Consider the following 20,949-nt stretch of genomic DNA (forward strand, 5'->3'; position numbering starts at 1 on the left):
TATTGATGATATCTTCATCTTCATCCTCCTGTTCCCATGATGGCTCAGCCACTTCCTAGTAGTCTCATCTTCTTCTTCTTTCCTTGTCTGAATAGGAATTCCTTTCCCTTCTAAACAACTTGACTTTTGTATCCATTTTTTTTTTATCTTGCATATAGGGGCAACTGATACTGGCACAGGTTGGTTCCCTGGCCCAGCCATGGGGCCCATCACAGGGTTGGAGTGGCCTCAGGACCCCTAGCAAGGGTTAGAGTTTGACACTAGGAGAGGCAGAATTACTCTGTGAAACATTTTCCTGCTTATTTACTGAACTTCTGTAACTCTTATTCTGGCTCTTGCCTTATATTCCAGCTACAGATGGATTTGCTTTTCTGCATTTAGCAAGCATAACCTTGACTTACTCATATGTATTCAACATTTCATTGCAGTCATGAAGTTGACAGTCCAGAAATCCCCATTCTTTGACCTAGAGGTTAGCTAAGAGGCTGTGGAGTTGGCTTTGGGTATAAGCAATCCTGCTGACTGCCAAAGCCCTAACTTTCCACATGCAGTTTGCTATGCACAAACACCTGATGGTATGTGCAGACTGTCTTATTCCTCCTTTGTAAAGGCAAAGTCAATTTTTTGTACAGGACTATTAATAATTCCTTGACAGAAGAACGGGGGGGGGGGGGGGGGGGGGGGGGGGCAAGGGGAATGTCTCCTTTTCCTTCTTAGAAAGGTTAATTAAGTCGAGGCAGAGAAACATCCTATTGCAGTGACAGAACTTTGTTGTCTTTACAGACAACACATCCAGGTCATTAGTGCAAAGAAACGCTCAGCAGTGTGTGTGCTACTTCACTACGTTTTGTGGATTAAGTGGCTTAGTGGAACAAGTTACTGTCCATCTGGGAGACAGACCTGTTGACTCAGCCAGTGCAAGTACATTCTCTAACTTTCCAGCCAGCTAGAGACAAGCTAGCCCATGTCATGGTCTGGAGATCTTACTGATGTACTTACTGCAATAGTGCCTGGAAAATGAGCTGAAGCCCGTTTAAACTTTCAGCAGTGCTCAGAGCACTTTTCGAGTATTCATTAGTTAAAGTTAAACCTCACCGTGTTTCTTTGATAGAGACGCAAACAAAGCAGAAAAAAAAACAAATATATTTTTCCCCCATACCAGGACTTTAGGAAAAAAAAAAAAAAAAATCAGAAAACGTTTTCTAGCAAAATAGCGACACCTACTGGTTAATGTTAGGTACACGGTTAAGCTCTTCGAAATTGGAGCTGTAAACATCGAGGTGGGGGGAGGAGAAGCCGAACTGTCCGTGTTTCAGTGCCTCTTCCCCGTAAAATCCTCGCCACAGGCTCTGTCCCAAGGGGCCGGGTGCGAACGTGGAGCCCGACACGAGCCGTGCCGCCTCTCCCCCGTGCCGGGCCCAGGCCGCCCGCCGGCCCCTCACAGGCCCCCGGCTCCCCGCGGTGCGGTGGCGGAGCTGCGGCCGGGAGGTGTCGCTGCCGGACCTCGGGAGCCCGCTGCCGCCTGCGCCCTCAGCCACGGGCCTGGGGAGCGCCCTGAGGGGCGGGGCGGGGCGGGGCGGGGCGAGGCTGCGGGGCAGGTGCCGGGCAGCGCCGGGGGTGTCTCCGCCGCTCGGTGAAGCCTCCTCTGCAGTCTTCTCCTGGGGCTGGTAGAAGGCGGCGGCGGGAGCAGCTTCGCCGGAGTCCGGCTCGTCGGGCAGCGGCTCGTAGCCGAGGTGGTGCGGCGAGGACGATGGCTGCGTCGTCTTCTCAGGAGCAGCGGCCGCTGCGGTGCGGCGTGAAGCTGCTCCTCCTCAGCGACGAGCTGCTGGCGGGGCTGCGCCTCGCCAGCCCCAGCCAGAAAGCCCTGCAGCTGGAGGTGCAGCCGGGAGAGGAGGACGCCCAGCTCACCGTGACAGACGGTTAAGTACCCAGCCGCGCCGCTGCCGCATGCCCCCCGCCGCCTCGGCGGCAAAGGGGGCTCGCGCCTTCGCCGCACGGAGCGGCCTCGCCCTTCCCCTCAGGGCGCTGCCGCCGCCTCCCCTCAGCGCCTCGCGGGTCGGGTGCCGGCGGCGGGGCGTCCCGGGCCGCTAACGGGCGGGCTGCGGCGCCCAGGCTCGCCCCGTGCCGAGCGGTGACGAGGCGGCACTGGCTGGGATGGCAGGGCCGAGCTAGCTTCGTGCTGTCGAGTTCCTGACTTTAACCGGGGGTGGAGTTCGGCTCGAGGGGGTCTGTCCCGCTTGTCTGGAGGACAGGATCTGCCGAGGGAGACGAGGCAAAATAGAGGAGCTGGGTAGGGTGGGAGGTAAAGAAGCCACACTGTAGATGTGTCAACAGAAAAAAAAAAAAAAAAAAAAGGTTTTACTTTTACGCTGCTCTTCCTGCCCGTTTGGCAAACGCTCTGTGAGGGCGGTAGAGTACGGCAGAGCCCTGGGATGCGCAGCGGATGGGGTCCGAAGGGGTGCGGGAGGCAGCGGTTCGCCCTGAAACGGTGGCTGAGCGGGCTCCGTTACCTGTGGGCAGGCTGTTTTAGATGCGAAAGGGGCAAACTTAGGAAAAACGGGAAACAGAAAACACAGGAAATACGGGTCATGGCTGCATCCAAAACAATTATTCGTTCAGATTTTGGTCTTTACAGGCTGATAAATGGGCTGACATTGAAACCTAAAACAAACTCTCCCTGATTCTGCACGGTGGGATGACTGGGGAAAAGCAGAAACTGCTGTATCTATGGGAAGTAAATATGCTGTCAACGAGGTGGGTGAATATGAGCTCAGTCCTACACAGGTCTAGACACCCAGCGCTTGTTGGGACTGATTTGTTAAGAGTGAGCTGAGTAACTTCTGACAAGATTGCTGAAATATATGGGTTACAGTCTTGTTTAGGTTTGGGTCAGCCACGTTAAAGGTCGGACTAGATAATCTTAGAGGCCTTTCCCAATATTAAGGATTCTATGATTCCATCTGAGTAAACCAGTATATGAACAGTTCAGACTCAATATATACTAGATATGTCGTATACTCGGTGTTTGCTTGTGTTACCAGATATTTAACATGCTGTTTAAGAAAGTGTGAATGACAAAAACTAACCACTAACCACAAGATCTGCTTCTGTCTTACATTGTATTAGTTTGATGTAGTTAATGTTGTTGTATTGGTCTTTCACTTCACATATGCTCATTCTTGCATGCAAGTGTATGAAAGACCTGCGGGAAGCCTGGTAACATTGTTACCAGATTTTTTCTTGGAAGGGCTCACATGGAACATAACTGAAAACTCTGAAGATACAGGAGGGATTTTAAAAATATTTATATATTTATTTAACACTTCAGTGTTGCCAGGCATTCACTGAAGACTTGTCTGGTAAATTTTGCGTGAGGGTGCATCTTTGGACATCAGTATATAGTTTTGCTATTCTTGCTAAAAGGGGGGGAATTGCAAACCTGTTCTAAAGTGCAAGCTATTTTCTTTCATCTTCTTCCTTTCATATGAAGATGTTGAAGCTATGCCCTATCAGACCATATGCATAACACAAATCTTTGTAGTGGTATCTGGGAGTTCAGTAACAGTGATTATTGTGACTTTGTGCATTAGATGGGAGAAACAATCTTCAAACACCTAGTTTGAAATACTCTAGTTCTGCCAATGTAGTGTGTTTGTCTAGCTTTAATATCCACTCATCAGAATGATCTTGCTATTGAATTATGTTGGGTTACCTAGGATGGACAATTTTGCTGTGAAAAGGAAAAATGTTTTCTTACAAAGCTTGAATACAATTGATCTTACTGTGGTGCCTTTACTTAGTGGTGCTAAGATATGGGCTATTTAAGCAATTAAAAAAAGATGGTGCGAATTGAAGGGTTGGCTTTTTTTTTTTTTCCCTTCATACTTCACATTGAAGTGATGAGAATTTCTTTTTTTTTTCAGGCTTTCTACCTGGATAAGTCTCCCAAAGCTATATATTAGTTGTGTTTGGGAAAAAATAACTTGCTTGTGGCTTTTGTGATTCTTTAAACACATCTGGAAGGGGGATTATTGTTTCCTTTCTGATTATTAAAAGAAAAAAAAAACACACAACAGTTCTAGTTTAGGTTACCATCTACTTCATTGGTAAGGGAATATTTGTCATTTGTCTGTAAGGAATTGTGGAGAATGAAGCATGCACTTTAAAATAAAAAGTTGTAAACTGTCTGTAACTTACAGTTCATTGAAAATTTATTCTGTAGAGACATTCTTTAACTGCAGATCTATGATTTCACTCAATCGGAATCACATTCTTATCCGTGTAATAGCATGTAGTTTATCTTAGGCTTTATACTTCTCCTATCACTGCTGTGTTTGTCTGAACCTGTTCTATTGCTGTTTATAATGTGATGATGGTAACTGAGTAGAGAGTTACCTCTATACTCAGAAATCAATACAACTACTCTATATCCCCTGGATGGAGTTGGAAGCTGTAGAATTTCTCCGTAAGTGGAACCACTGGTTGTGACCCTGAGTGATGCAGAAACTCACAGATAAACACAAGATGTTGGAACAGGGAAGAATGAAGGATTGTGCTTTATCAGGCAAAGACTTTGTTTCAGCTGTGGGATTGGAGAGAGAAAGAAACTCCACAATGTGTTGTTAATATATGCAGAGTGAGAAGAAGCACTGGATTTTATAAAGTACAGGTACCAAAGGCAGGATGCAAGAACGCTTCTGAATACTGTACAGTGGGCCCAGTGCTGATCTGGAGCTACAAACATTTGAGAGAAGGGTCCATCGGGTTTTCTGGTGAGTTGTCCAGCTCTTTCTTGGACAACTCTCCTCTCCAAGGAGAGCTGGAAACTGATGGCGCTTGCGGAGGAATAGTGTCAGTAAAACAGATGATCACTAGGTACTACTGATTGTCTGAGGTGGTTCATAACATCTGATTTGGGTCTGAAAATGTTGACTGCCAAACTACTCTTGAAATGTTGTCAGCTGCTGCTGAGAGGATGCAGACCTGGTGTTAAAATATTTCTGAGGGCGTTGAACAGAAGAAGTCCTGTTGTCTGTGGCTTTGTGCATTAGTTTGGGAGGATGGGATATAAAAAATGTGGCTTGTAGCAGTTTTATGGAATGCTCATAACAGAATTGCAGAAGTCCTGATATGAATAGATAGAACATCTTGGAAGAAAGGAGAAACTGGTGTCTAGGATGTGCTCCTGAGAGACCAAGAGAAAAAACAGAACTGCAACCTACTTGGATAAAGGGAAGCTTAAGAGGAGATGGCTGAGTGTAGTACAATGCAAATGTAGCAGTGTGGTGGCTTTTCCAAGACTGGGAGACCTCTTGGATTCCTTTTCCTGTGATAATGTTTGGTATGTAAGCAAGTGGTGATCTTAAACTGAGTTAAGTTCTAATTGAAGGCTTCAAACCCAAATTTGGCAGTCTGGAAATTTTTCTTAGCTGTAGCAGCCCTTCCTTAATTATGCCATATTCCTGCTTAGTTGTTCTGAAAAAATACCGGTTAGCTACTGGTTCTCTGAAGTATTCTTCCCCACGTTACCTGACAGTTCTACAGGCAATTAAAACAATGGGCCTTGAATCCTCTTTAAGAACACACTGTTAACTCCTTGGAGCCATGCACTGACTTCTGTTCCTACCATTGAGATATTGTTGTCCTCTTGCAAATGTCAAGGATATAAACACAGATGAGATTTAAGCTTCCAAAGAACAAAACACGTCTACCTCCCTATTAACCTAGCAGAAGTTGATAATACTGTGCTCGGTCATGGTGTTTTTCTGATGAAACAATGTTTAGAGCTATTGAAGCTCAGTATAGGCAATGGTAGCTAACAGTTGCAACTTCCATGTATTTCTGCATAAAAGTCCAAGTTCTGTAGAAGTGCACAGTGTACCAGCTTTTCATTCAATAATTTGTTTTTCCTCAGGTTACTAAGAAAAACAAATATATGGTATCTTTTTAGGAAACGGTTCATTGCTATGCCTCATAGTTTACAGTGAGGGAGGGAAAGAGAGAAGCTTCTGTGTGCGTGTATGTGATTCAAGGAATAGTTCAAAAAGAAATCAATTCAACAGCAGTCTGGCAAATAACGTAGTTTTCTCTCTAGTTGTGTTCAGAATAAACACAGTGATACCTGAGTAGGCTGCTTTGCAAACTTCCTTTCTGTTCAGCGGACCTGGATAGTAGCTAGATGAAACTGGGAGGGCAGAACTTTCTTTTGAAAAATAAGCAAGCAGTCTTCTTTGAAATTCTGCTTTGTGTGTGTGTGTGTGTGTTTTTTTCCCTTACCTTTCATATTTCAGTACCTGCAAAGAGCTTTTTAGTTGTAAATGACAGACATAAAATTTTAAGACTACTTGCTTATGTTGTCATTTGTTTTCAACTGAAAGATTAGGAAGTCTGCAATAAATCTGTGTTTTGTTCTTTATATGTTAGGTGATGTCAGAAAAGAAGAACTTGAACCTTACATAAACTACCGGGTAAATGCTATCCTTTCAAATTTTGTTACAGTGTCTTCACATGTACTTAAGTTTTTAATATTTTTTTTTTAACTATGGCTGATCAGAAACTATGAGCAACTATCAATGGCCATGAATTTTGGAAGAATTAATATAGTAAGTAAAAGCCCCAAAGAAAGTTACATTTTACATTCTTACATTGTTACTCATGTTTAAGATCCATCACATCATCTAAAGAGTTGCCTCTCTGAATTCCAACTTTGGAACTCTAGGAAAAATAACAACCGGTTTTGGTTGAGTTCTTAAGTTTTTTTTTTTTTTGTTTTTTTTTTTGAAGTTGTCACATACTCTTCAGGAAGTAATACTATGCCTGAAGAAGCATATGAAAAATCCCAGTCACCAGTGGTGTTCTCCAGGGGTTGGTGTTGGGGCCCATCCTCTTTAATATCTTTATTGATGATTTGGATGAGGGAATTGAGTGCACCCCCAGTAAGTTTGCAGACGACACCAACTGTTGATCTGCCAGAGGGTAGGAAGGCCCTGCAGAGGGACCTGGGCAGGATGGGTCGATGTGCAGGGGCCAACGGGATGAGATTCAACATGGCTAAGTGCTGGGTCCTGCACTTTGGTCACAATGCAGTGCTACAGGCTTGGGGGAAAGTGGCTGGAAAGCTGTGCAGAGGCAAAGTATCTGGGGGTGCTTACTGATGCTCACCTGAACATGAGCCAGCAGTGTGCTCAGGTGGCCAAGAAGCCAACGGCATCCTGGCTTGTGTCAGGAATAGTGTAGCCAGCAGGGCCAGGGAGGTGATCGTCCCCCTGTACTCAGCTCTGGTGAGGCCACACCTCGAGTACTGTGTTCAGCTTTGGGCCCCTCACTACAAGAAGGACATCGAGGCCCTGGAGCGTATCCAGAGAAGGGCCACGAAGCTGGTGAAGGGCCTGGAACACAAGTCCTGTGAGGAGGAACTGGGGTTGTTTAGTCTGTGGAAGAGGAGGCTCAGGGGAGACCTTATTGCTCTCTACAACTACCTGAAAAGAAGGTGTGGGGAGTTGGGGGTCAGCCTCTTCTTGCAGAGAAGCCTCAAGTTGTGCTAGGGGAGGTTTAGGTTGGAAATCAGGAGACATTTCTTCTCAGAAAGAGTAGTCAGGCATTGGAACGAGTTGTTCAGGGAAGTGGTGGAGTCACTGTCCCTTAGGGATGTTTAAGGAAAGGTTGGACATGGTGCTTAGGGACATGGCTTAGTGGGTGACAATGGTAGTAGGGTGATGGTTGGACTAGACGATCTTGGAGGTCTTTTGCAACCTTAATGATTCTATGATGAGATCATCTCCCAGCTACTTCAGCAAACGAACTGCAGACAAGATGGATAGTCAGTAGGGAGTACTGTCTCACAGGATGCGATAGCTGTCGAGAGCCACTGCTGCCTTTTGTCTTAATAAGTACTAATATTATCAGCCATATATTTAGCTTTTATAAAATTACATGAATGGGAAAGTATGCAACATTGATGGACTCAAAGTGAATGTGTTCTATTTGTGCTCTAGAACACAGGTGATAATTAAAACTTTGTAGCTTGGAAAAACTCATCACTGCAAGCTACTCCAGTTCCACCAATTCAGTGGTAACAAAACAGAGATGGTAGTGAGTTTCAGGCACAATTGATCTGGACTGGATATGAACCATTAACCACAAGAGATAAACTGCATTCTTTCACTTGGCCCCTGCTTAGTTCCACACATGCAGTACCTTCTAGCTGAATATATTGTGTAATATTCTCCTATCACATACTGAGAACAGTGTTAAATCCTAAAACATTACGAGGCTAGGAAAATAAAATAATTATTATATGAGCTGAAATGCAAAAGTATCAGGATTGGATACCCTAGAAAATGTATTGATAGTGTGAATGGTCATTTATGGTCTGATACTGTACATTCACATGCATTTTACAGTTACTACCAGTATCAGCATCCCCAGTGTGCTGGGAGAGGGCAACCACTGTGAACAGCAGATCTGACGTAGTTTGACATTTCTTTTTCCACCATGAAAATCTTCATTTTTTCTAGTGTGGAAAAATCAGTTGCTAGAGGAAGTTTGAACAGATCACTTAGTTAACATTTTGTACACAAAAGTCATGTACACTCTGACATGGAGATGATATGGAGGCTTTTAGCTGCCCTTTCCCTCTTCTTTCCATATCCATCAGGGAAGAAGCACAGAAGGTTTGGAGGGGTAGGTGGGGGGTGGTAAAGAAAGCATTTAACGTTTCTATAAATTGTCATGGTTATTTTCAGGCCTTTTTTGTTTACTTCTCATTTTCCCTGCCCCTCCTAAGGGGAAATTGCATAAGCAGAATAGTGTATGTGAAGGAATTGTAGTGTTGTTGAATGTGGTATGATTAGAAACAGTAATCCTGTGTTTTTTTTTCTGTTAACTGTTTCATATCATAGTACTAAGTATTCTAGTGGTTAGTTGAGTAGATAAATCCTTAAATTTAAGTTCTAACAGGATCTTTTTGTTATTTCTCCAGTGCAATTTTTTTTCTTCCCTGCAGAAGTTACTTTTTTTTTTGAAATATGTAAGTAGTTTGCTAGTCAATATGGTCCGGTTGCATCTGGAAGGAGACGTAGATAAAGCATCAGTTTTGCAGTAGGAGCATGCCTCTCCATTAAAATAAAAAGCACTCATTTTTTTGTATTTGCGTGAATATAGATGTACATATATATATATACGGAGATGTGTGTTTGTATAAGTAAATAGGTAAGTATATAGAGAGATAGTAAAGACTGAATAAAGAAGTTCAATAACTAACCTGAAAGACTACAGTGGATTCTGGGTAGCTTGTTTGTGGTTGTTGCTGCTGATGTTTTGTTTTTTTTTAATGTATTTATTATTTGTGTGTGTGTGTTTTGTTTGCTTGCTCTTTTTTTCTTTTACTTTTTTGGTGATGATGATGATGATTATTATTATTATTATTTTGCTTCTCCCTTCTTAACTAATTTTTGTTAGGCTTTTATATTATACTATCACATTGCATGTGCTGTGTATTAAATGTGGTGCTCTGGCTAGGGATGCCTGGGGAATAGGGAAGCCTGATTTCAGTTCTGTGCTCTCCTCTGAAGTGTCTGCCTCAGCGATATAGCTAATCTGTCTGTAAAAATGCAGTGATACAACTTCTTGACCCATCAGTCATGTGGTAAAGCTAAATATTTAAAGTTGTGTGGTGCTTAGAAACTGTGGCAATGAGACCATTTGTAGATGGATTGAAATATCTTTACAGTGGATGATGCTGGTACTGGAAGTGTTAGAGCTTAATTTACTGTAAATAGCATCATCTATAATGATGAGAAGCCACTATATTTGCCCAGGCTTATTACCCTGTCTGTGTGTTTGCCCTCTGAGTCAGTTCTTTTTTATCATGCTGGCAATTTTAAGGTGCAATTTGATGGTCTTTATGCTATTGCTGTTAGTATAGCTTTCTAGAAAAAAAAAATCTGTCATTTTTTCCGACTTCTCTTTAGCCGTCTTGCAAAGGTTTCAAGATATGTATTGAGGAGTTCATAGGATGATTCCAGCTGTTTATGAACTTAAACTTTGAGGAAGGATCTTGAGAATGAGTAAAAAATGTCCAGTCTATGTGCTAGTAAGGTGGCAAGGCTGGAAACTTTTTTTCACAACAATAAATAGTTCTAAACAAACCAGATAAAATTTAAAAGCCTTGCTGAATAAAATACTTTCAGATTGTGTTACTTTTTCTGCAACTTAATCTGATCTAAATTAGGACTTCGAACATCCAGTGCTCATGTCAAGAAGAGATAGTTTGGATGGAAATAGGTACCATGGAAAACTATACATATTTTCCACAATAATATATTTTGTATGCATTTTTTTCCTCACTACCTAGATAGGCAACATACTTTGGTGAAAATACACTTGTGTATGTGAAAATAAATAAATTTTGTATGTTTGCTTTTAAATGTTTTGCAGTGCTGCTTAGATACTTAAAACAAAACAGAACAGTTCTTTCTTAAGCAGTTCAGAGCCCAACTAGAACACAGAGATTTTAAAAAGTCAGTAGGGAGTAAAGGAGGAGTTCCTTGGTTGTTTTTTTTTGTTTGTTTTTTTTGTTTTTCCTTTAGATTGCAAAGCTAACAAAGAAGCATGCCTTACCAGACACTTTTTTAAATCTGGGAGTCAGCCAGTAAGTGTCACAGTAATCTAGATTGAGTTTAATATATGTCTGCCCTCTGAAATACATATACTTTTCTGAGTTTGTTTTTGAGGAAAGAAGGGAAATTATTCAGGTATTTATGGGGACAGGTTTATTTAGAATCATAGAATCATTGAATGGCTTGGGTTGGAAGGGACCTTAAAGATCGCCCCATTCTAATCCCTGGCCGTGGTGGGGATTACACCTTCCACCAGACCAGGTTGCTCAAAGCCCCATTCAGCCTGGCCTTGAACACTTCCAGGGATGGGACATCCACAGCTTCTATGGGCAACGTGTTTCAGTGCCTCACCACCCTCTGAGTAAAAAAAATTTTCCCTATATATTATCTATACCCACCCTCTTTTAGTTTAAAGCCCTTCCTCCTTGTCCTCTCATTACACTCCTTGACAAAGAGTCCCTTCCCAGCTTTCCTGTAGACTCCCTTTAGGTACTGGAAGGCCACTGTAAGGTCTGCCCGGAGCCTTCTCTTCTCCAGGCTGAACAACCCCAGCTCCATCAGCCTGTCTTCACAGGAGAGGTGCTCCAGCCCCTTCATCATCCTTGTGGCCTTCATCTGGGCTCATTCCGATAGTTCCATGTCTTTCTTGTGCTGGGGGCTCCAGAGCTGAATGCAGTGCTCCAGGTGGGGTCTTATAAGAGCAGAGCAAAGGCAGGGAATCACCTTCCTCCACCTGCTGGCAAGGCTTCTTTTGATGCAGCCCAGGATCTGGTTGGCTTTCTGGGCTGCAGGTACACTTGGCTGGCTCATGTCAAACTTCTCATCCACCAGCACCCCCAGGTGCTTCTCATAAGGGCTGCTCTCAATCCATTCTCCACTCAGCCTGTATTTGTGCTTGGAATTGCCCTGAGCCAGGTGCAAGACCTTGCACTTGGATGCAGAACTTTGCACTATTTTGCTCAGTTGAATTGCGTACACAGAGAAGATGTATGGGTAGATGCCAAAAGGGTTTCATTCAAAACCTGGTAATACTAGTGGGAAAGTTTTCACTAGTTTCAAGGGAGCCTGCTTCTGCCTGTCTCTTCTCCAACCAAAACCAAGTAAAGGGATCAGTGTATTTATTGTAAAAGCAATGAAATGTCAACTGAAAACTTTGGTCAGGGAGATGTTTTCATAGCTGGCAGAGCTTCTGCACAGCAATGCATTTTAGTGCAGTGGACCTGTACTTCTCTGTCATACAAGAAAAGTCTCTACTGTTTTAGTCCTGTGAACTAAAGATGACCGAACTAGTTTTCTAAAAACACAAAAAGATTTCTATATAGTTGTAGTGTCAAAACTGTACTCTCACAGGTCACCTCTACATGTTTGTATTAGCATAATAGAAGTTCTATTACTGGTGTATTTTGATGGTATTTTCCTATCCCTGTCTTGAATTTTCTGTGGGTGAATTTTCATTTATTTAGTCTCTGGGTAAAACTGACGCTGTGTACATATACATTTAGATCGTAAGTAAGTCCAAGGTAAATTATATTATCCTTTCAATAATCTTACATGCTATCTATAAATTAGTTAAGGTCTCTGCATCTGAAAACACAACATGAACATTTTACATCCTTTTCTGTTCAGCAATATAGTTTTCAGTGAGGCTGACAGAAATTCTTATTCTGCAAAAATCTATACTAGTTATTTAGTCTCTGTGATTTATTTTCATTAAATTCAGTTGGCAGTATTCTTGAAAGTAGCATGGGTGTCATTACCTCTGCATGTGTCCATAGGATCAGGTTCTTTGTAGCCAGAAAACAAATTGCAACTGTTTAGTAATAGACATCTGGAAAGCAAGCCATCTGCACTGAGGTCAGGATGGCCTGATCATTTTGGTGCCAGCTGCTTGTATACCACATTTTTCTGGCAGCTAAAGAGTGTGCACTAGAGAGAGGCATTCCATACATTTCACACAGTCATATGCACAGAATGTTTCAAATATGCAGTGGGCTTTGCTGAATGTGGACCTAATTTAAAGTGTTTTCTAAAACTGTAGCAGAAATGCTGTATTAGCAGCTTAGTTTTCCTAAATGCGTGTCTGCTTGTTTGATTTCCTAATTAGCATGATGTAAATGTGTACAAGGCAGTGCAGGTGCAGGCAATGGTAATAGGTCCAAACAAGTGTGGGAAATATTTAATAGAAAGAAGTTCCAATTATTTGTCCAGATATAGGAATTCTTGAATATTTATTATTAGTTACCATGCTCTGTGTTTAAAACTTGGGAACTCCACCATACGCAGTGACTATGCCTTTCTGAGTAGAAAGAAATACTATGGTGTCTGCATGAATTTTTGTCAAATCATGCATTAAAAACATTCATGAAGCAAATAAAATATTTATAAAATGGGAAAACTACTTCAAATATATCACATATAATTAAGATGTACTAAGCTAATAAAAAAAGGTATTTCTGCTGTTTTGGAAGCAGCAGCCGAAAATGACTGAAAATTACAGACTACATAGCAGGCTACAGGACACTGAGGTAAGGCAATAAAAATTACTGCTGTCCTGAGGATGTCTGGGTCTTGTTTCTTTCTACCTTGATACCTCTCACCAGTTCATAAAAAGTTAAAATACTGTCTTGTTTTCTTGTTTAACAAATCGTGTATTGGGCAGTGACTAGTTTCTTAATTTCCCTAATTTTAAATTGTTAGTCATAAACAGAAGATTAGTTTCATTAGATATCCATGGATAAGAGATTCTTAATTTAATGCTCTCCTTCATTTCTTTATCACTATTAAAAGAGGAATTTTCCAGGAAACAACCTTTTTTTTTTTTTCCCTTCTATTATTTATATTTGATAATAATTTGCATTGGCTAATAAATATTTAGGCATTTTAATCTGTTAATTTACTCCTCAGTACAAAATGGAAGAAACTTGATTATCAAGGTGATAAATTAATTGCTGCTGGCATTTTTGGCTGCACTGCACCCATTAATTCTTTTAAAAGTGCTGCTGCTGAGATAATTGTGCTGTACAGTCCAGAGAACACTGTGCTTTTCAATCTATAGTCTTGTTATACATGCCTTTTGACTATCTGTATTTAAATTATCATTGTAGTTTTTCTTTGATAGTTTATGGTATTCTTTTTAAATCTTATTTATATAAAAGTGTAGCTGAATTGTAACGATACTCTCAAAATGTATGGACATAAAATAAGGAAAAATTTAAGCAGAAGTGAATATATTTTATTGAAATTAGAAAAGGTGTTGCAATGTGAGGAAAGAAGCCTGGCCTTCTCTTTCTGCAAATCTGGTAACTTTACACCAGGCTCTTCCTCTACAAGAAGTTTTTGTATAAAAAAAGGAGATTCATTGACTCATTAAATTTCAAGCCAAGTAAACACCAGCAGTGTGACACTAGCAGTATGAGGTATTATGAAATGCTATTTTTGACTTTCTTATTCTATGTCCTTCAAAAGTACAAGGAAGTAGCATATACATTACCACTGTATTTGTATGTCTCGCTTGACAGCTCAGTGCTATATTGCTGCCATGTCACTAATCTACAGTGATTTAGCATGGTAGACTATGATTAATACTTTCTAATTTGAAGTTAATGAAACTGCCTGTTTGTAGCAGAACAGTAACTCTTAATACTCTGTTAGAGATACTGGTGTATAATTCATCATTCATTTCTCAGACTGGAAAGACTGAGAAAGTTCAGTGTTATTTAAAAAGTGTTTATAAAAAGTAATTTCTTCGAAGGTCAGTATAGTTCAATTAAAGCAATTCTTATATTCTGTCCCTCAAATCACATTCCTGGGGAGGTTATTTTTAGAATACTTGCTTGAGCTCTGAGTGTCTTACAAACTACATCCAAGCCAGTCAGGCTACTGAGTAGTCCTAAACTGTCAGCATTGTGAATCTATGTCACAAAGATTCTTTGCACCTTTCGATGCTGTTTTATTGTCATGTATTAGGCTATTAGGCATTAAATCGTGCAGTTAATATTTAGAGCAGTCATCACCACTGAGATTACAGGCAAAAGGAAGTTCTTGGGTAAGGTGGGTTGAGTATTGGAACAAAAATCAGAGCCCTTGGTTCTAAATATCAACTAGATTAACTTGCTGTCCTCTTCTTTTTTTTTTTTTGTAAAATGAATTATGCTTTTTGAAAATTGAATGTATCAGTGATGCTAGTAATTAGAAGAGGTAACTTGTTCTAGTCTTTGTTGTTATTGCAACATGATACTTAATATTGTTGAGGCTCACAGAATAAATAGGAATACTCTTTTAAAATCAGTACAGATTGTTCTGTGCCACAGTATTCTTTTCACACCACTTGCAATCAGCGACTCTTCATCTGCTTGCAATTACGTGTTTTATTACTTAAGCTGCCTGTGACTGTGCGGGTAAAGGCAGAACTCAGTATTGAGGTTGACTGACTAGACCCTTTACAGGTGCATGTAAAAACTGGCTATGCCTTCAAAGGTCAGGTTACCTATTAACTCAGGAGTGTGTTGCCTGTAGATAACTTCCAGGCTTGAGTGAGTCAGTGTCTTTGGAAGATGCCTTTTGCTGTGTGAGTGTACCGGCTTAGGTATACCGTTCCTGAGGAGTCTTTACATTGCACTTAGATGTGTAGCGTAAACATTTTGTTGGGTTTTGTGTTTTAATGGGTGTCATGAGTCAGCCAAAGAAGCAGATACAGGTGATTAGTAAACAGGCTCATCTGAAGTCCACTATTGGTGAGGTTGTATTTCTTCATTTTGTATTTGCATCACTGGCAAAACAAAACAAACAAACAAAAACACACAAGGTAATGTTGAAGGCTGTCTGTGAATTAACTGGAAAATTATCTGGGGGAATAGTCTTCTGCAAATGGAAGGTACCCACCTGTTTTCAAAGTGGGATACAGGTATAGGGAACAAGAACAACAAAAATACAGATGCAAAAAACAAGTAGGTGTAGATAATTGCATTGGAATATCTTTATTCTAAAGCTGATTACTGATAATTATTAAATTAATATAAATACCTTCTTCCTCTTAACCATAATGTTCAGGAAAATCTTAAAGGAAAAATGTTTTGTCATGGAAGGCAGGGCAAATAGAACTGGCAGGGGAATACTAACAAATGCTGTCTTATAATTCCCTGGAAGATCTCTGATGCCTATAAAACATCATTCTGTGAGGTGAATGCTTTTTCTGGTTATTACTTGCTTTAGCTAAATAGCAGTTTGTTTCAAGGAGCGTGTACCTGGAAAGTATTTAAAACCACTTTGAGGTAACAAATAGTTCACTTAACATCTTTTATCAGATGAAGGACAGTCTGACATAAAATATTCATCACTCAATTTGTAAGGAATCTATGGGTAGATACAGCTACCTACAAGATAAATTTATTTTTCAAGTAAATAGCTATTGCTTAAATATGCTTCCAGCAAGGGTATAAGGGATTTTCATTTCAGTTACTCATGAGCACTATGAAAGTGAAATTATGAAATTAGCAGAGCTTGTTCCTTTGTGTTCTTGTATGTTTGTTTGTTCTTATTTTTTGTTTGTTTTTCTAGTTTTATCCTCACTTCTCTGCCCCATTCCCAGTCTTTATCATATTTCTTCTCAGACTGTCAGAGGAAAATTTTACCAGGGTCTCTTAAAGAGGAGCAAAGGAGGAAGACTTTGGTACATCTAATCATGCTCCTGCTAGTTCGTTGTTGTTGTTCTTATTAATATGCTGTATCAGGAAAATATTTAAAGTAAATTAATCAGCTGAATTTTTGTGTATAGAAATCATTTAGTAATACCAATAAATCACACACAGAATCTTCCTATGTAGAGAAGGATCTTGACACACTGTTGTGAGAAAAGATAATATAGCAATGCTATCTGGCTCTGATTTATCAGATTATTGTTCAGTTTGCATGGAAATCTGTGTCTGATGTTTGTTTTCCACTATAAACTCTAGGCTGATAAGATGAGAGATGCCTGGAAAAGGGAGGACGCCACTGGAACGAACGAAACTCTTGTAATCAAAATCTGACCTAATAAAAAGTTCCTTTTCACACCATAAGCCCTGCAAGACTGTTTTCCCTTTCTGTAGACAAAGCAGGAGGAGTCTGAATGAGAGCTCATTCAGACACCTGGGCAGCTGTCTGATCTCTGTGGCAGTGTTCACACAGCCTCCTGCTCCAGCTTCCACTGCACCCTTGGTGTGCTCAGCCCGGTGGAAGGCAGCCTCCCACCTGGTGCTAAGCCACAGAGTGATTGTCTGAGTGGGTATAATAGTAGCATAAAGTGAGAGGGAAAAACAGTGAGAAATCCTCTCTGTTAAGGAGGTTGGAAGCAATGGGCTTTGCGCATTCCTTCTTGTTCATTTCTGGTTCCTTAGAGTACTGTTATAGGAGTTGAGAGAGTCCTGATTATTTAACTATTCAAGTGCATAAACTTTGTTTGAGTCCTTTAAGAGAAAAAGATGTGCTATTCTGAAAAGCTAAATTTCTCCACAAACCTTAAGTTAGTGTGTGATTTACTGCTCTGTAAATGTTCCAGAAGCTGGGAAGTGAGGGTCTTTCTCCATATTTTTTCCTCTTGTTTACTACAAAATTGTAGTCCCTGTTACAAATGCTAGCTGGGTATATAGTAAAGTGTACCCCAAGAGTATCCTGAAGTGCTTCCTAATGAGAGAGCTAACACAGGGCTCAGGAGGGAAGTAGTCCTAATTTTTATAATTGGTGCATAGTCCTTGAGAGCCATGCTCCAACCAGAATGGATGTGAAATTATCTTTAAAAGGCTGAGGAAATTGAGTGTATCAAGGAGAATCTCTGTTACCGGTGAGTGGAAAAGCAATGCAATCAGCAATCATAGAATCATTAAGGTTGGAAAAGACCTCCAAGATCATCTAGTCCAACCATCACCCTACTACCATTGTCACCCACTAAGCCATGTCCCTAAGCACCATGTCCAACCTTTCCTTAAACATCCCTAAGGGATGGTGACTCCACAACTTCCCTGAGCAACCCGTTCCGATGCCTGACTACTCTTTCTGAGAAGAAATGTCTCCTGATTTCCAACCTAAACCTCCCCTAGCACAACTTGAGGCCATTCCCTCTAATCCCATCTTCTCTGCAAGAAGAGGCTGACCCCCAGCTCCCCACACCTTCTTTTCAGGTAGTTGTAGAGAGCAATAAGGTCTCCCCTGAGCCTCCTCTTCCACAGACTAAACAACCCCAGTTCCTCCTCACAGGACTTGTGTTCCAGGCCCTTCACCAGCTTCGTAGCCCTTCTCTGGACATGCTCCAGGGCCTCGATGTCCTTCTTGTAGTGAGGGGCCCAAAGCTGAACACAGTACTCGAGGTGTGGCCTCACCAGAGCTGAGTACAGGGGGACGATCACCTCCCTGGTCCTGCTGGCTACACTATTCCTGATCCAAGCCAGGATGCCGTCAGCCTTCTTAGCCACCTGGGCACGCTGCTGGCTCATGTTCAGGTGAGCATCAATCAGTACTCCCAGATCTTTTTCCTCTGCACAGCTTTTGACCAATATCCTTGTCCAGGTTTGTGCAGTAGCTACCTACTAATCCTAGTGAAGCCTTCTTTGGTTGCTGACTAGTGTAGTTCAACAGTGAGCTGTGGTAATCAGTGTGATGCAAAACCAACAAGATGAAATGGCATTGAACCAGCATGCACACACGTGTGTGTGTGTGTGTGCGCATACACAAAGAGTACAATGTGGTGCTTTTCTGTATTTTGTTGCTGTTCTGAAATAACAGCACTGTGCTGCCTATCTGTCAAGCTAAAGGAAATTCTGTGCAGATATGTACGTGGCAAATATGTTTTTTATATGTTTTTTAATTTTGTATTGTTGTACTACATAGTTTATGGGCTGACAGGAGGAGAGATCTTAACTTCTGTGTGTTTACACTCTTTTCCCTACAGGCAGGTAAATGTGTGGGGACTCCAATGAACACTACAAGTTAACAAGCAATTGATTTCAGTCTTCCCATTATTTGGGAAAGTTTAGGATGTTGAACATACAAATTCAGAATCAATAAAGTGCGTGTTTATAAGTAAGATAAAGTAGATGTAGTGTAAATACCTTTCTCTTGTGATGATGATGTGCCCCTTGGGTTTGATTTTGAGATTTCTTTGTGGTTAGTTAGGAGAGGTGGGACTGCCAGTCAGCACAGCTGCAGAAACCATGTATTTCCAGAAATGGGGATGTAGTGGCAGCTACCTAAGACATCCAGGTGTGAATCCATTTGCATGTAAATGCTCCTGTATTCTTTGAGAGGTGCCACATCATACTATTAGAGTTTCATATTTTTTAATAGTTCTTTCTTTATTGTTTAAAGAGAGTATCTGTTTGTCAGCAAATTTAAGAGTTTAAGTGAAAGAAGACAATTTATGTACTTCTCTTTTTTTGTGTTTCTCTCTTTTTTTTCTCCTCTTGGGATCTGACCTTTCACTCTCTTGTATTCCTGTTTGTGAATGGATTTCTTGTAAACTTCAGTCATTTAGATTCATTGTATGTTGAAATTTTGATGGAGTCACTCCAGGCCATGTCCACTAAGTCTCTTTTGCTTAGACAAAAAGCTTGGTACAAATTTTCTTGTTACTGTTAGTATCTATCAGGTGAAATGATAGTCATGTGCTTTCTTCTAAGCTCCTATTACTGATTTTTGTAAAGCTTTTTGTAGTAATCCACATGAGGGGTGTTGTATTGCAGTAGACCGTGACATACCTACAAGAAAATATGCCTGCTAGATATTTAGACTTAGAAACCTTGATTGTCTTTGGGAGGAAATGGTCAGAAACAGCCCTCAAATGGTGGGCAGTCCAAGCTGCAAAAATTGTGAAGGGAAGTGGTATTCGTGACATGGGGTCTTATTTCAAGGAGCTGTGTTGAAGAACAGTATTACTGCTTGGTGTCTGGGGCCAATGTATCACTGTCTGGGTATGAATGATGAACATTGTAGTTTACAATTGATAAACAAGGAAAAAAATCATAATCTAGAAAATAGATTAATTTATTTTTTTTTCTTTTTGGCTGTAAATATGAATTAAATGTGAAATGAATGCATGAGATATCTGTAGAGATTCTGACTTGTATATAATGTTTGTGGCTTTAGGGGTGTCAAGTGACCAGCAAAACTTGTGGTACTCCTCTACTCCAGTGATGCCTTTTGGTATGATTGCAGAGTCATCAGTATAACTGTATGTTGGCAAGGTAGTCTAGAATAAATATAGAATTGTGACTCATAATGGCAGTATAAGTTATATATATACATATATATTATTATATATATGTATGTATATATACACACCGTAGATGCACATTTCTGGAAGAACATACACTGAAATAAAAATTAAAGCATTTTAGGATGTCTAACTGCGTGTTTAGATCAACTCCCGAATGCTTGTTGTTTTTTATTCTCTAAGATTACTGATTTCTCAAACTTCCCAATAACACTCTAGCAAATTCTGTGTTCCTAGGTTTCTTTACCACTATAGGAGCCAAACTCAGACTGCATATTTATTTCATATAGACATCCATGTTTGGGATTCTGTTTAAGTTCAGATCAGCTTCATTTCCAGGCATTATCAGTCTCTCGATAAGGAAGAAGCAGCCTGAAGGCTCTTGGCAGACTTTTGACTACCTTTTCCACCTCTTTGGAAGAGCTACTTTCGCTAGTTTGGCTGACTAGTATCATCTTTGCCCTGAATTAAATATAATCCTTGAATGACTATTCTACAGTTTGACTCCCTTGAGAAAGAGTTAATACACGTTGTGAGATAAAACATTTTCCCTGCTTGGAAGGGTGTTTAAATGATGATTGTACAGTTTGTTTTGGAATAGCTAGCTGTTATCATGGCTACTGAGCAATACTGTACCAACTATGTAAGGATTTGTTTAGTCTGAAATAATCACCATATGGATAACATGCATTTTTGTTCAGTTTAAAGGCAATTCTTCTTCATCTTTCCAATGCAGTAAACTTTAGAAATTTTCATCATGTTCTGTATAGAAGCATCTTCCATGTTGCATGAAATGTACTCTAGGAAGAATACACAAACATTTGTGGTTGAAGATTTTATTATATCTGTGGAATGTTATGAAGCATGACTCATTCCAACGCTGTTTTCTGTGTAGTTTTCTGAATAGCTCTGAATGTCTCTCTGTTTGTACCACACACATGAAATGATGCAGGCACTTATCTTCATTCTTCATGCAAAAGGTCAAGCACCTAAAAAAATACTGAGGTAAATTAACACATTTCGTTAGTGAAAGTCAAGATCTAAGTTCACTTAATATGCATACCTACATATTTAAGGACTAGTCAAAAG

The 20,949-nt window shown here is 40.6% G+C and overlaps 1 protein-coding gene across 4 annotated transcripts in view; it reads left to right on the forward strand.

The window, feature by feature from the left end:
• Positions 1-1,572: 1,572 nt before the first annotated feature.
• The window catches only part of LOC310889730 (histone-arginine methyltransferase CARM1-like), a gene marked incomplete at its 3' end in the record, with an annotated part of 77,881 nt that continues 58,504 nt past the window's right edge, over positions 1,573-20,949 (forward strand). The window contains exon 1 of one of the 4 annotated variants that reach the window (XM_083817656.1): positions 1,573-1,919. In XM_083817656.1, coding sequence (XP_083673782.1) covers positions 1,751-1,919 — 169 coding nt within the window. In that variant the 5' untranslated portion in view covers positions 1,573-1,750. The remainder of the gene's footprint in view (positions 1,920-20,949) is intronic. The other 3 variants (XM_083817653.1, XM_083817655.1, XM_083817654.1) reach the window with 3 other exon arrangements.

This window comes from Anser anser (assembly GCF_964211835.1).
Source record: "Anser anser genome assembly, chromosome: Z".
In the NCBI taxonomy this organism is placed as follows: domain Eukaryota; kingdom Metazoa; phylum Chordata; class Aves; order Anseriformes; family Anatidae; genus Anser; species Anser anser.